The sequence below is a fragment of the Alosa alosa genome, chromosome 10 (genome assembly GCF_017589495.1).
Source record: "Alosa alosa isolate M-15738 ecotype Scorff River chromosome 10, AALO_Geno_1.1, whole genome shotgun sequence".
NCBI lineage: Eukaryota > Metazoa > Chordata > Actinopteri > Clupeiformes > Clupeidae > Alosa > Alosa alosa.
This window is the reverse complement of record NC_063198.1, coordinates 5,030,024-5,046,528: the sequence shown is the minus strand read 5'-3', so window position 1 is coordinate 5,046,528 and position 16,505 is coordinate 5,030,024. Positions and strand designations below refer to the sequence as shown.

Here is a 16,505-nt window from a genome sequence, read left to right as displayed (position 1 = left end):
GCGTTGATGGTGAGGTATTGGCTGAGGAGATAGCGCCATCATGTGGGCATTATTACTGATTATGAAGAACTTTGACCGCGGCGCGCTGTAAACCATAGTTTTTTTGCCCGGCGGCAAGCACAACTAAAATCTTTGGGACATTACCTCAACCAAAAGTAAATTAAAGGCGAGCGCAGCGTATGCCGTGTGTATGTCAACCCCCCTTCTAATTCGAAATACGCCAATATGCACTTAAGTGACCAGGCTGTCGATGGCTTTTCTTGTCGAGTTGATAGATAAAGTTCAACTAATTTCTAATCACCTCTCACAGTTTAAACGATTTTAGATAGCTTGTTGCATTGACTCCTGATGCGGTTGATGCGCCCTGGTTTTCGTTGGTCTTAGGTGGTCCGTAGGCCTAGCTTACACATTCTAGGCACACGAGGGCCAGATGATACGGACACGATACTGTAAAATAACTTAGGCTAATATATTCGTTCGAAAATTTGAGAACGTTCTGCACCCGATTCTGTTGGCCACTCTTCCTTACTTGTCATGAACGCTCTTTCAGGAACTCCGCCTTTCTCCTGTTGCGGATTGGTGCTGCTGCTTAGTAGGTTACACAGAACACGGTTTTGATTTCTTCCTCTTTCTAATCACGAGCTGCAACTGCAGCTGCATACCAGTCCATCGGAATTTCCGACGAATCGACATGTTCTAGCTCTAAACACAACGATGACACGTTTCATGGGTGAGTGCGATTTTTTACTTTTTAAAAAAACTATTTATCCTATTTCAACAGAGGTGACTTGGCATTTCCATTTATTTGAGTTTTAATGTCAACGAACGCACGCTGGCCAAATAACTTTGTCAACAACAGCTACCATTCATGTCACGATACAACCAAATGCTGAGAAACTGCTCTAGCCTGTTTGAGTTAAAAGGAATTCCTTCAGACAATGTCAGCAGACGTGTAGGCTAGATTAGACGAGAGCCCATCTACATTTTAAGTGTGCGTTATGGGGAGTCTGTTCTTCCACTGTTCTCCTTCATGTTCATTTTCGCAACATAACCTGTTGTTAGTGACGGTCATAATAGGGACGAGGTTCCTCTTTTATATTCCGGTTGTGGCAGATATTTTGACACCCGCCCACCCATATAGACACACACACACACACACACACACACACACAGAGATTATTAAGCACAATGAGATGTTCAGGCAATGGCGCCCTTTGTTCTAAAAATTGCCTCTCATCATAGAAATTAACTTTTTGAAATTAGACTGGGCGTCCCCCTTCATTTCCATTTAGATTGGCTTTGCCCATAGAACACCCATGGCATTATTTTTTTATTTCAAAGCAGTTTCGAGTGTAGCGACTTCTCCATAATTGGGTGATTAAATCCCTGCACCCCATCTCTGCCCGCAGGTATGGTGCATCTACTCTGTGTGGCCTGGCTGCTGGCTATCCTCCCTGCTGACCCAGCAGCTGGTCACCCAGGCAGTGTACAACGTGCACTCCCTCCTCTCGATAAGCTCCCCTTTCTGACAGTGTGGAACGCGCCAACGGCCTCCTGCAGCAGCCGCTATGGCGTGGACCTGGACCTTAGCGTCTTTGACATCGTGGCCAACCATGACCAGATCTTCATGGGAGACAATATCACCATCTTCTATGAGAGCCACCTGGGGCTCTACCCGCACTTCACATCCCAAGGAGAGGCCGTATACGGCGGCGTCCCTCAGAACTCCAGCCTGAAGGAGCACCTGTGGCAGGCCGACAACGACCTACGCACCTACATGCCTGACCGGTACTTCCACGGGTTGGCTATCATCGACTGGGAGCACTGGCGACCCACCTGGGACCGCAACTGGGACAGCAAGCGCATTTACTGGGACGCCTCACGGGCACTGGTTAAGGTGCGCCACCCGGACTGGAGCCCAGAGCAGGTGGACCGGGAGGCGCGGGCCCAGTTTGAGGCCGCAGCGCAGGCCTTCATGGGGGACACACTGATGCTGGCCGCCCGAGAGCGCCCTGGTGGCCTGTGGGGCTTCTACGGCTTCCCCAGCTGCTACAACTACCAGTACCATGACCTGACCGTCAACTACACGGGGGAGTGCCCAGAGCTGGAGGTGAAGCGCAATGACGGCCTGCTGTGGCTGTGGAAGGGCAGCTCGGCACTCTACCCAGACATCTACCTGGAGCTGGGGCTACGGGGCCGGCCTAAGGAGACGTTGCTCTACGCCCGGCACAGGGTGCTGGAGGCCATGAGGGTGCGGGAGCAGGTCACCGTGGCCCGCCCGCCTGTATTGCCCTATGCACGCATCGCCTACACCTACTCTCTGGACTTCCTCTCTGAGGTAAGCATATGATCTATGCGTGGTGCTAGTCAAATCAAAGTCATGGGTGCATCTCAATGAGCAAATAAAAGTATGATAAAATGATGCCTTCAGTTGAGTATTAGGCACCTTGCTCTTTGGATCAAAGCAGCTTTTACTTGAACCTCAGAGGGTTTATTTTGAACTCTGGGAATAACCAAGACTATTTAGGAGAATAGCAAAAAAAGTGTTTTACCACAAGACTATGTGTCAGGGTAAAAAAAAAGAAAACTGTAGATGGTAAAATGATCAATCAAGTCAATCAATCAGTTTAGTTTCAGAGAAGATGTGCTGATAGTAGATAGAAAGACATTTATTGATCCTTTCGGGAATTCGTCTTGCATCATACAGCTCGTCAGGTAGACAGACAACAGACAACAACAGGACCACTAAACCCTCCCATAACCCCACACAACAATACACAGCACCAAGTATCTCTACTAGGGATGTAACGATTACCGGTATAATGGTAAACCGCGATAAAAATGTTGACAATAACAATTACCGTTTTCATTTCAAATATCATAATTATCGCAGTTGATTACCACGGTGTGGAAACTATGTGTTTAATCCTTCCCAGCTTCATCTGAACCTGCTTTTGACATACAGTAGGCCTGGTACAATGGAAAAAAATGGTACCCTACCTATTCTGTTGTCTAATTGATGGATTTAATTGTGATTTGGATTAGGTTACACCTGATTTTAAAAGGTGGAACATTTTCACCGCAAAACGTGTACTGTATCATGTAGCCACTCTGCGTCTTTTTAAACCGCAATAATACCGAAAACCGTGATCATTTTGGTCACTATAAGCGTGAGGTTAAATTTTCACACCGTTACATCCCTAATCTCTACATTATAAAATAGTAAAGTGGAGTATCATTAGTACCAGTAGGCTATCAGTAAAGTGCAATATCATCAGTGACATTTTAATATTATACCAAAATGCAGTATTAGTAGTGTTACATTAGGCTACATAACATTTTTGTTTACTTCTTACTATTATTTGTTTCTAAATATTATTTTAAAAAATCCGGTATTTAGCATTTTGAGTCCCTTTTCTGGTTTGTTTTGGATGAACTAGAGTGGTGGACACCGATTTTTTTACAATTGGTCCTGTCTCGACTTTTCTGACTCGTTTTGAATCGCCTTTGACTACTCAGAGTGGCTGCCAACAGGCATGCTCAAACATCAAGTCAAGTCAAGTCAGTTTTATTTGTATAGCGCATTTAACGTGCACAGAGTGCAACCCAAAGCGCTCCACTTATAGGCTAAGACATTGCCATTGACACATAGGGCTATATCGTGCGTCCCAGCGCAATTGACTTTGTATACTCGCGCTTTTGTCTTTCCTATTTTGCAGTCAGCGCATATTGGAATTTTCCCTCCACAGGTACGTGCCTGTAAATTAGAATTGATTATACCCCGGGCGGTTCAGCGAAAAGACCGGGCGTGTTCCGGCGCAAACGTTCACTGTTGATATTTTGCAGTTTCAGAAAACAATTCCGCCACAGACCAGGAACTCTCTGGTCTAAAGTCTGTGGCACAAATGCAGATGCTATTTTGAGGGCCTGCGTGAATGAATGTGTTGCACACCAATCTACAGACACCCCCGTGATAATATTTGTCCATTTCCCGGTTTTGTTCGTGCATTGGTGACCTAAAAAATTAGTAGCCTACAACATCTACATGCAATATATTTACAACAACAACGCCTAATTATGACCTATTAATTTGGACAACGTTATACAGCCCTATAAAGGCCAAAGTTACCTTTAGTTTTGTTCCAATTTACCGCTATGTATGGCTTTTAAACATCGCTGCGGCGCTTTTAACATCAGCCTAAGCATTATTCCAGCTGCGCTTAAGGTTTTAAGCACCAGCATTTTGCCTACCTTGTTGTAGCCCATCTGAAATAACTCCAAGCTTTATGTTCCCTCCATCCTTTCGTTATTTTCAAAAAACGTTTTATATCCATGATGGCCTTAAAGTCTTGAGTTAGTGAATTAGCTTAAATCAGCTTTTATGAGCTGTTAACCAGCAAATAGTACAAGAAAGCAGCAAGTATGGCTACAATTTCTGTAGTTGCTGCACCCATTCATTCTCTCTCCTGCTCAAACTAATGTTGTGCGTGCATTAAGTTGATGATAAAGTGTTTACAAACTCTACTTAACAGAAAATATTGTAAATAGCCTACTGTCATGCAGTTAATGGGATATACTGTGCAGAGTTGAAAGTTAGGTCAACTTGAAACTGTTTCTCACAGGTCGCTTCAGTAACTAACGCACACTTTGTTCCACTCATCTATACAACATAGTTCCCATTTCGGTAAAACCATACATAATTTCAAAGAAACATATTACCACTGACGGAAATCAGTGTGGTGTCCATTAAGATGTGAAATCTAGCTGCACACATTTTCAATTAATCACGGATGTGTTGATGACATAAATTAGGAAATATTAGATGACTTAAGGAGACGTGGATGTTGAATTGCATGCCGATGCCATTTAACCCAAATGCCCCCCAGCGGCAGCACGGGAGAGAAGAGATTAACTGACAGAAGATATGCATTGTCTATAGAGAGGTAATGTTAGATTACATTGTACATAGCAAAAAATATCACCATGCATTCATAATCTCGTGATTCAGTGAGAGTGATCCCAAAACATCTGAAAGTATGTCTTTGTGACAATTCTGTATTACATTTTGTCAAGAGGAAAAATCAATAGCTGACAGTTCCTAACTGAACAGTAAAATTATAGCGCTGTGAACGCTCCTGGCTGGGCGCAGGCAAATACGCCACCATAATAGCAATCAGCTATGGAACAAGCGTGCCTGTTGTTAAAGGGAATGTGAGATGACGCCCTGATTGGTTTATTGCACGTTATGCCCAAACCACACCCATGATTAATGTAAGCTACTTCAGACCACCCCATTTTAGATTTGGCCTGGCATGCAACAGTCAAATATCCCGCTGGTAAAATAGCATCAGCGCCCAAGATCCGCCCACAAAGTGACTTGCGTTTTGCGCAAAGACACTTCCGTTTCAGACCGTTAAAATATAGCCCATAGACTAACAAAGACAATAGTGGACGGAGCGGCGTAGTCGCCAGCGTATCCGTGACACCAAGACATAGAACTACATTTAAGAAATAACAAACGCAAAAGATGCCGGACGGAGCGGGCGTCGCCAGCGCACCCGCGACACCAAGACATACAAGACAGACAACAAAAACAAATTAATAAATAAAATAAATTAAAATTAAAAATAAAATTAGTCCAATTTCCAACCGGCTGAAAATGTCCAAGGGCAATGATGACTCGCGTGAAACTGCGCACAGCTGTGTCTTCACAACCGATGCATGCAACGCCAACAAAGTTCTTTACACTCACTGGCAGTCTGGAGATAACGTGGAACGTTAGGGGCCTTGTTAAAGTCTGATATCACTGGAAGCATAACAGTCCGAAGTCATGGGCGATCTTGTAGATCAGCAACTCGGTGGACTTTTAACAGCTTTAATCCGCTTGTTGGTCCGTAATGCAGAGTTCTTCAACGCTAACGCTAACGCTAGTCTGCTCAATCCAGACTCCAGGCAGTTGGCATGGCAGCTCACTGGTTAAAAACAGCTCGGCGGCCTCAGCAGATCTTTCTCAGAGTAGCTCCAACTGCTGTCCCGAGAAATCCCCTTGACCAGACAGTGAAGTGCAGCACCGGCTCACAGATGGATGGGAAGGATGTAAGAGGCCCAGGGCAAAAGCTAGCCATAGCAAGCTCCCAATGGACAGACGTTAACAACATCAGCCGAATTTGAAAGCAGTAAAAGGACTAAGAGAATAACACCTAAAACGATCAAAAATAACGTAAATAAAGAGAGAAAACATTTAACTAGACAAATCAATACAAAAAATAAACGTGACATTACATAAAATTACGAACATTACATAAAAACAAACAAAAACATGATGCCAGACGGAGCGGCGTGTCTCGCCAGCGTTCCCGTAACCTAGCAACGAAACATGTCCTAAATCAACCCTTAACGTTCGTTTTCAAAACTGTGCAACTCACCGAGTGGTTAGTGGTGTTCGTTGATTATTAAAATAAAATATATTTGCGCAATGTATGATTTCCAGCTGTCTTATTTGCTATTGTGGAACTATTTTTTCAGACACCTCACAACCGCGTATAAACTTCCGCTCAATATTTTAACCTGAAGCATAGACGGTGGCGCAGTAATATCAACGTGCAATGAGTCTTACAACAGAAATCAATGGGATTTTACAAAAGGCCAAATAAAACACGACAGAAACTGTATTTCGCTATGCTACTTGTTTTGGAACATCAAGAAACACCACTAACCACTTGGTGAGTTGCACAGTTTTGAAAACGAACGTTAAGGGTTGTTTTAGGACATGTTTGAGCATGCCTGTTGGCAGCCACTCTGAGTAGTCTAAAGCAATTCAAAGCGAGTCAGAAAAGTCGAGACAGGACTCAAAATTTCGGTGTCCACCACTCTAGTTCATCCAAAACAAACCAGAAAAGGGACTCAAAGTGCTAAATACCGGAATTTTCCTTTAATATGTCAGCCACATTGCATCTGGTTGAAATAACTTTGAAAGTTCTGACTTAGATATGGTTGTCTTCAGTTTTGTCAATTTTGTTTGTTTGTTTGTCTTTATTTGTGATGTACCATCACCAATTCAAAACAACATTCAACCTTTTTCTTTCACATCTTTGGCCTTATGAATTTAATATATTTGCAATGTATCTTGCATGCAATTGAGCATTAAGGATCTCAGTTTTTATATGCAAGGGGTTTTGGCCTAAAAGTAGCAATCTACTTGTGTACTTGTTCTGTGCAAGAGCCTTTCAAACACAGTCAACAGCCTAGTTATAACATGATAACATACTAACTAGACACGTTTGACAATATTGTTGACAATGCTGATAAGTTCTTCCTTATTTCATTATGTTTGGGTTCCGAACTTCACCATAAAACTACATAGTACATAATCTGGTCGGTGAGTGGGAGTGGTGTGTGTTTTTGAAAAAAACCCATTTCAAAATGTAGTTTGGAGTGCATTACTTGAAATAGCCTAATTCTCATTTTACAAACAGTTATGTTTGGTAGTTATTGTCCTAGTTTTTGTTATCCTTTGTGGCCCCTACCTGCTTGTGCTGACTCTTGGATGGTTGTTCTTGTGTTCTTGTGCCGGTGTTGGCTCTGTGGTGCAGGTCGATCTGATTCATACGATCGGGGAGAGTGCCGCCCTGGGGGCTGCTGGAGTCGTACTGTGGGGAGATGGCAACTATGCAGCGTCAAAGGTACACACCCGCTCATGGTGCACGGAAACACAATGCACAACTCACTGGTGGTCAGAACACAAGCTGTTCTTTCTAGATGTGTTTGCTCAAGGCGTGTGTAGAAACTGCAGCACCCTCCTGCTGCTGCATTTGACTCAGAGACAAAGACATGCTGCAAAAAAAAAAATGCTGTCCCAGGAAGATTGACCTTTCTGTGCTTTCCATCATCTTCAGGGGGAAATAATAATAATATTTTTTTTTAGTGAAACTGTCAGTGGTGCATGGTTATAAACACCCTAATAGTCATACAGACATTTACACTTTCACATTCAGACACACACACCCAACTTCTTCTTTCTACTCCCACTGACAGATGTCTTGTAACACGGTGAAAGCCTACGTGGATGAGGTGCTAGGTCGCTATGTGGTGAACGTCACGACGGCAGCCTATGTGTGCAGCCGCGAGATCTGCCACAGCAATGGCCGCTGTCAACGGCGAGACCCCGCATCCGGCGCGTACCTCCACCTTGACCCATCCACTTGGAGCATCATCCCCAGGAGCGAGCATGCCAGCGCCCTCCGCCAGGGACCAGCTTTCAGGGCCCAGAGGAAGCCAGGGCTCTCTCAGGACAAGGCAACCAAGGAGCAGTTACTACCTTTCAAATGCCAGTGCTTCCCAGGATGGATAGGGGAGCACTGCTCTGTCAAGCAGAATGCCTGACTGACTTAGACTACAGGTGGTTAGAAATGAGAACAGTGAAAGTCATAGAAGATTGCTTTATACTAATGTGTAAATCTTTATCTTACTCAAATCCACAACGTTTACACATAGCCAATCTAACTGCACTTGCACTAAGAGTTTAACGATCTCTCATTTCAATGTTTCTGTAATCTTAATTTAAGATTTTGATCCAGTTGTTACTGTATTGGTAAATTAAAATTTAAATCTAGTGATATTCAAATGATACACAAGGTATCCTTGGAGATATTTGTATTCAAAATGTGGTAATTCCCTAGTCAAACTGTCACAATGACTGAATGGGTGGAGTGCTGAGGCTTGTAAGAATGAATGCGTTTTTCAGAGCACTAACTTACAGTGATCTTAACTTGAACCTCCAGGAATGTTTTTTTTTTTACCAAAGGTAGCGCTCTAGAATCTTTGATTTTTACTGTACTGGTAACTGGTTGGAGCTGGTGCTGAGTTACTGAGATAATTCACCACCTGATCTGCATCAGCACTATTAGATATGATTAAGAGGGCACAGCCTGACTTTGGTTAGGATAATTAGAAAGGCTTTGGATAATTAGAAAGGCTTTGGCCATCATTAGTGTCTCCAAGGTATTTTTTTTTTAACTGATACTCTTTAACTTTCTTTATGTGCCATCAATGTCATGAAGATGTTGATTGGCAAATAAGCACACAGAAGATGATGTTCCACGGTGTGCTAGTAATGGGCACTTAAAGTAGCCTATAGCCTACTATTATCATTTACTTAAATCAGTGATTTTGAATTTTTTTAAAAATGCGAGTCACCTGAACTTTAATCACGTCTCATGGCGTACTTCAATATTGGCTACACTGAATCAAAGATCCTTGATAACCCGCTCTGACTGGAATAGTGTAGGTCCATCATTGTGTTTGTGCAGTGACCAATAGATGGCGGTAAAGAAACGCCAATAGTCCATCACTAGTCACTAGCACATGCAGCAGAACTTCAGTGAGGATGGGGCGAAGGACCCTTAAAGGACAACGCCGATTCTCATCAGTGGAAGAGAGAGGAAGCTATAGGTCCATCTAAATACTACTCTGACATTTCGAGGTTTTCCAAGATGGTCTTGTATGCTGAATTTCACAACTGGAATAACTGTAGCCTACCGGCTTGCCTTCCCTCTGCGCAGGGAATTTACTACTCAGAGATAAAGTTATTAAAGTGTTTTTTTGTTGTAAATGTTTGTCAAGGTAGACCTATCAGAACACACTCTGAGTAGGCCTGCATTCTTGTCTATTTTTGCTATCAGCGTTGGTGATTTGTGATTTGCAAGTATTTTAAAACATATTGAAAATGTTTAGATGTTGCGTTGAGCACCTGACCCACCGATCCCTGAATATTCAATGTCTGCCAACAAAGCAACCTCCTTCGAGACCTTGGTCATGAATTTATAGATGGACTTGCCAAGAGCCCCACCAATAAACCTAAAACTGAAATTCCATCATCAAATGCAGTTTGGGAAACTTTTGGGTAGAAACAAATGGAGCTTAGATAAAGAATTCCCAAACATTGTCTGTAAAGTTAGAGTTCATTCACTCTTCTAAAAGACCGACTGAATTGACCCAGGGACTCGTGGAGGCGCTTTTACGAGGAGATAAGCTTCTGCCGAGCCTGTGATGGTGGACAGCGAAGTGGGATTCTCTTACACTTATCAGTCTCACCAGGAAAAGCTCCTTCCCTGACGTGTTGTTCCCAAATCGCCACACCCCCCCCCCTCACTGGTCTCTCTCTATTCCCCAATCATCCTAAGCGTCTGCTCTTTCCTGCGCTTTGACCTAAAACCTTTCCACGGTAACGCGCCCGGCGTCCTTTAGCAGGTTGCCTTGAGGAAAGCAAGTGGCAGCTTCTCTCTAGCGGGTCGTCACGCTTACTCTCTCTGTGACACTTTCTCTGTCTCGTTGTCCTTCAGTGGAGCGCACGTCTTCACACCAGGCTGGCGGGTCTGAATGTCGGTCTGGGGCTGGCTTAAAAACGCCTCATATGCCCGTGCATGGTTTTGTTAAGTGATTACAAGGCTTGGATTTTCTGGATAAGCTGGAGTAGACCTTTGCCTCATTCTCTAATCCCCCCACCCCCCATACTCTATTCATGAATAGTTTGACGCTCAGTAATGAATGACAAGCGGTATTTCCTCTCATGTCAAAATCAGGACCTGCTTGTTCGCACATACACTGCAACATAGTTATATCTTGAGTATTGGATGTTGTAACTTGACTTTAGCAGTAGACCTACTGAAGCGGTCAGGGATATAGTGTAGCTACAGATGATTGGAATACATCCCATCACATAGGCTACTGAAACTGTATGGAAACCTAAACACACTTTGACCCTCCAGGGTCGGCTAATGTGACCCTGACAGTTTTGTTCAGTATCTCTTGCAATTCAGTGTGTGTGATGCTGTCAAACTGCAGCTCTTCATGGTTTGAATTTGTAGTTTTTCATTAGACAAGCAAACTTCTGAAGAATGCCTTTCAGCTCTGATTCCCATGTCATTAGCAGAGCTGTGACATGAACATTGACTCCTGTGTGTGTGTGTGTGTGTTCTCAAGATTTGCTGTCTTAGCTGTTCCACTGCTGATGAGAGGTGACCTGACAGGCTGTCACATGTGACTTATCCTCCGATGGGCAGCTTCTTCACCCCCGCCAAAGCCCATTATAAGTCTCTGAATAGGAGGTAGGACCGACTCAGACACACACACACACACACACATACATTGAAGGTGTGCACAATGACTGTCTGATTTGCCACAGCAATTTTCTCCCTGGATGACTACCAGTCAATCATCAACACAAGGCCTCGCCTCCTAGCAATGACCAATCAATGGCACACAAAGGGTAATCTCCTCTCAGCAATGGCGAATCAATTGCTCACAAAGATACATTTGCCTTAGATGTATTGTATAGAAAGGAATGTGATTATGTCATTGTTTGGCCATTAAATAACACCATCACCTTTTGAAAGAAAACAAAAAATGTATAAAAATATGTGAATGAGGCCTGTGCAACAGAGAAGAATGCAATTATGTCATTGTTTGGCCATTAAGTAACTTATGAGTCAAAGCAAAACAAAAACTGAAGAATGTCCTTGAATGAATCCATTCTATACTTGGCACCATTAGATTATGGAAAAAAGTCTCTAATGCAGGCCTCTCTCCATTCCTTTCATGGTAGTCTGCAGTTTGTCATTAATTTCTAAAAGATTTATTCTTCCACTTTTTGGGGTCTTCTTTCTTCTCATTTCTCCAACTGGCAGTTTGAATAAACTGTCAGCACTCTTGGCTAATCTATCTAAGAAATTGGCTGGTGGATGAGAAAGGCCTTCTCTTTAGTGAGGGGTCCTCAACTGTCTCGAGGTCACACAGGAAACAGGCAGGGTGGAGAAGTGGTCAGCTTGTGGGCAGGTAGGTATGATTGCGTTTCATAGGTGAAACCCAATTCTAAAGGATTGTAATTTATTTGTGGAAAGACAGGTCAGTGAAGGGAGAGAGAGTCTTTATTGAAATATTTTCAGATTCTACAAATGAATTTTCAGGTCCTACTACTACTCTACGAATCCATGTTTACTCCAGTTTTGGGGGCATAGGCCTAGACACTTGCGTCCATAGACATGATCACATATGCACACTCGGTCAGTCTGTGTGAATGTGGTCTCATTCCAATCAGACCAGTTCAGCTATGTCCCTGGCAGCCCCTTGCAGAAGACAGACCTGTCACTATGAGGAGAGCTGGACTTCCTCACAAAGGCCTGTGTAAAGGAAAGTATGTAGATATTAGGATACGCTACCTACTTTCCACGTATCTGCTTTATCTGTTAGACTCTACACACTAGGCAAAAACACCTTTATATACACAGACCTCAACATAAGGTGCAGAGGCCAACCTCTTTCCTATCCATGACTTTTTGCACCTTAGCACCCAAGGGGCCTCTCCTTAGTGAGCTAAGGTCCTTACCATGGTGTCAAACAGGTTTGATGTGCCATGTTTGAATTAGAATTAACAAAGCACATTTACAGCATTCAGTCTCCCAATTGCATTGCATGACATGGCTGAATATTGAATATGTATTTGTTAACTGTTAGGCTTTACGCATAGAGGTTTGTGTCATCTAGGATAATGTCACTGCTGCAGTTTTTTGAGAGAGTTTCAGGGAGTTAAAGACATGAAGTAGGAGATAAAGGATGAAGCTTCTCTGATCCTATTGTGATGAATAAGCTGAGATATGATGTCTCGTTATGGAATCTGGTTCAGATCTAATGTGATTTGACTCTATGCTACACACACACACACACACACACACACACACACGCAGAGACACACATACACACAGAGATTAGACCATTGTCATACTTCCATCTGCATCTGCATATTTCTCAACATTTTATTCTATTATCCAGATTTCTTTCCAGAGATGGTTTTCCAGCCTCCTTATCGTTCCTCTCCGTTCATTCTTGGAGATTCCACTTGGTCTACTTCTTAATTAACTCTGAGCCCCTTGAAACACGAGTCCCACTGGGTTCCCCCCAGATATTCACTGTTGTAGCATATATCTTCCCTATACTCTCTCAACCTTCCAAAAAATGGTCTTTGAAAGTGAAGTGCTGTCCTCTCAAAAAGATGGATCCCCAGGATTTGCCCCAAGATTCCCCAGGATCCATAGCTGATACATGGATTGTCTCTTTTCCAGAGTCTTCACTGCCTCTCCATCTCTGTCCTTGTTTGTGTTTCTTTGACTTATTCACTCCATTTCCCTCATCTCCTCCTTGTCTTTCCCCATTTTTGATCTGAAAATAGCCACATTAAAAACAGCACAGGTCTTAGACACACACTCACACTTACTTGTTTAGTGCACACACACACACACACACACACACACACACACACACACACACACACCATTCTGTATATAACTTGCTTTGGATAAAAACATCAGGCAAATGAATATGTATATATAAGTATACACACACACATCCATAAATGCATGTTCTGTTCCCCCTCTCTCTCACACAAACACACACATACACACCTTTGCTCTCCTTTTAAACATTTACACAGTGGCAGATCTGGGGTGGAGCTATCAGGTGGGCAGGAGTTGTTGGGTCTCAGCAGAAATGTCAGCTTGTACGGTAACCTTTTCCTGTGAGTTATCTGCCCTGATAGCGGGGCTGGGCAGGGGAGGGGCGCCAGCCATGCGATGGGATTTGAAAGGTCCCCGTCTGAGCCTCACCCCAGGGCTATCTCCCCTCAGCAGTTCAGTGCGTGCGGCACACACACACACACACACACACACACACACACACACACACACACACACACACACACACACACACACACACACACACACACACACACACACACACACACACACACACACACATGCACTCCATGGAAAGTTTTGAGGATTCAATCTGTCTCTGTGCATCTGTATTGCTGTTCTGTTAGCTCACCCACACTGGTATTTGTATTCCATTGAGAATAAAGAAGAAGGACAAGAACACAAAGACTGAGACAAGTAGGGATAGAGAGAGCATGTTGATGAACTACATTGCTGGTGCAGAACATTTCAGAAGATGAGATGTATGACACAATCTGCCTGCATACACATTTACTACATTTTGCTACACACACACACACACACACACAAACACAAACGCATCCATATGCATACACACTATTTTCAATCCTGTTCAAACAGCATCAATCCATCACAGGCTGCTGATGTGTTTGGAGGCGATGGCGGTAAAACTGCCTACTCCTCGCCTGCGTACCTCCCAAACGACTCCTCTCATTAACATCTCCGTGTTCTCCTGCTTCGTCAGTGTGCCTTTGGGCGATCGTGCCATGCGAGCAGCATGGGGCTAAACGGTGGAGGATTTCAGGACGAGCCATATCTGTGACAAGAGCCCCGCTGAACCGATCAATCACAGCTCCTCCATTATCCCACGTTAGCACAACAGTCTATGGAAATGGGAGCCTATAGGCAACTTAGAGGTGAAAGCAGCTATTCCCCTTAACACACAAAAAATCACCACCAAGTTGGCTAAACAGATGCCAGCTTTGGGGGTATAGTGGCTGAGGTAGTGGCTCCTATGTAAGGTAGTGCAAGCCCAATACACATGTTAAGTGCTAAATGTATTGATTCACAAATAGATGCAATTACTGTGAGAGGAGAGATATAACTAATGAGTATAATGATCAGGACGCTTTATCTTCTAAGAAACCATGGTGCCATTTTTTGTCATGGGTGAAGCAGTGACCACTTCCAGGTGTGCAAGAAGCAACACTCCTCTGGAAGCCTTTATACCAGCTGGGCTGACGGCAGATCTCCCGCTGCCAGCCACTCTGTTGATGATTCTGACTCTGGAGTTGTCGTTGTCTGGCACATTATTTTTAACCGGTTTCCAAGACAACAGCCATTTAAATCTCTGCTGCACATCTACTCATTGGCTTTGGTCATCAGTGTTCGACGTTTGCTCAGACTTCCCGCTAGCCTCATTTACTCATTAGCGACAGACCGCTGAACAACAACAGGCCAGAGCACTGGGATTCTGCCTCAATGTCGGGCTCTCTGCAAGCACTTCAGTGACAAAAAATACATAGACGGCCTATAGCTTCAACACTTTATTATTACAGTGCATGCAAATACACTGTTGTTATTCCTTGGCTTCTTCCAACTTCTTCTTCTTACTCTTCCAGGGCCTAATTTGACTTGAACTGCTTATCATAGAAACTTGGTTCAAACTTTGACGCGTTGCTCTTGCGTCAAATTTTACGCGCATTACTTTTCATAATTCCACGATATTTTCTTTTTGAGATATTAAATAAAAACTAAACTAAATTTCTCAATAGACTTAACATTGGTTTTGTGACATCATAATAGGCTATGGAAGACTTACAGGGAAGCCACACCAGGCACGTAACTGAAACGCTCCATTCGTGTTGCGTCTGCTGCAGCAATTAGCTTCCACTATAATCAATGGAAGTAGCTACACCAGAGGGGATAGCGGTGCATTCGTTCAAAAAAATAGACCATTCGTCTAAAAAGGATTTTATGCGTTGCAAACGGAACGCTTCAGCTACACACCTGGTGTATCTTCCCCGTTAAAATGCAATCAACTGCATTAACTTAGCAACCACTTTCAAAATGTCAACCTAACAACCACCTTAGCAACCAAAATAATTACTCTAGCAACCAACCTAGCAACCACTTTTTATAGCATAGGAACCACTATAATTACCCTAGCAACAGCCTAGCAACCATCTCAAATACCCTAGCAACCAAATTAGCAACCACTTTTTATCGCATAGTAACCACTATAATTACCCTAGGAACACCCTAGCAACCACCTTTAGCACCCTAGCAACCAGCATAGCAACCACTTCTTATAGTTTAGGACCCACTAAGTTTACCCTAGCAACACCTTAGCAACCATTTTGAGTACCCTAGCAACATCCTAGCAATGACTTTGCGTGCACTGGTATTTCCTTCAGGAAATGCTTTTCTAGTTATTTATATTTATATATATATATATATATATATATAATTTGGGGGTTGCTTCATGCCTTTAATCTGACAGGACAGTGGAGAGAGTGACAGGAAGCAAGTGGGACAGAGAGACAGTGTGGGATTGGGAAATGACGCGGGCCCATGGGCAAGTGGACCTGAATATGGTACAGACACATAACCACTTGCACCAAAGTGCTCCCCCTTGGCTTCAACATTTTAACATGCAATCCAGTACAATGTGCCCTAGAGACCATTGAAGACCTAAATTCACATTTGAATGCCTGGAATATTGTCATGTATTGTACATGGCTGCCACTACTAAGTTCAGGTAAATGCACTGACCATTCTTTTCAACCTTTAGAAGAGTCGGTGAGGCATGAAAGTAACATTAAGTAAGGGATAATGTATAGAACGCCGGTCATTGTCGGGAGATAGGTCCCGACAGGGCTTAACCGGACCCGGACGCAGCGGAGGGGTCTTGTTCCGCCCTGAAGGGACCTATCTCCGACAATGACCGGCGTTCTATACATATCCCGCTTATTACACGGCTACTTACCAAAACGACACAAT

The 16,505-nt window shown here is 43.5% G+C and overlaps 1 protein-coding gene across 1 annotated transcript; it reads left to right on the top strand.

Moving 5' to 3' along the window:
* The first annotated feature begins 416 nt into the window (after window positions 1-416).
* Window positions 417-9,610, top strand: hyal1 (hyaluronidase 1). Its single transcript, XM_048256049.1, has 4 exons — window positions 417-730; window positions 1,410-2,338; window positions 7,593-7,682; window positions 8,035-9,610. The coding sequence occupies exons 1-4, from the start codon at window positions 715-717 to the stop codon at window positions 8,380-8,382; spliced, it is 1,383 nt and encodes a 460-aa protein (XP_048112006.1). The 5' UTR covers window positions 417-714; the 3' UTR covers window positions 8,383-9,610.
* The last annotated feature ends 6,895 nt before the right edge of the window (window positions 9,611-16,505 follow it).

Coding starts and splice junctions, on each gene's coding strand:
- hyal1 (XM_048256049.1), top strand. Junction 2,339..7,592: donor CTCTGGACTTCCTCTCTGAG/GTAAGCATATGA, acceptor TCTGTGGTGCAG/GTCGATCTGATTCATACGAT. Junction 7,683..8,034: donor GCAACTATGCAGCGTCAAAG/GTACACACCCGC, acceptor TCCCACTGACAG/ATGTCTTGTAACACGGTGAA.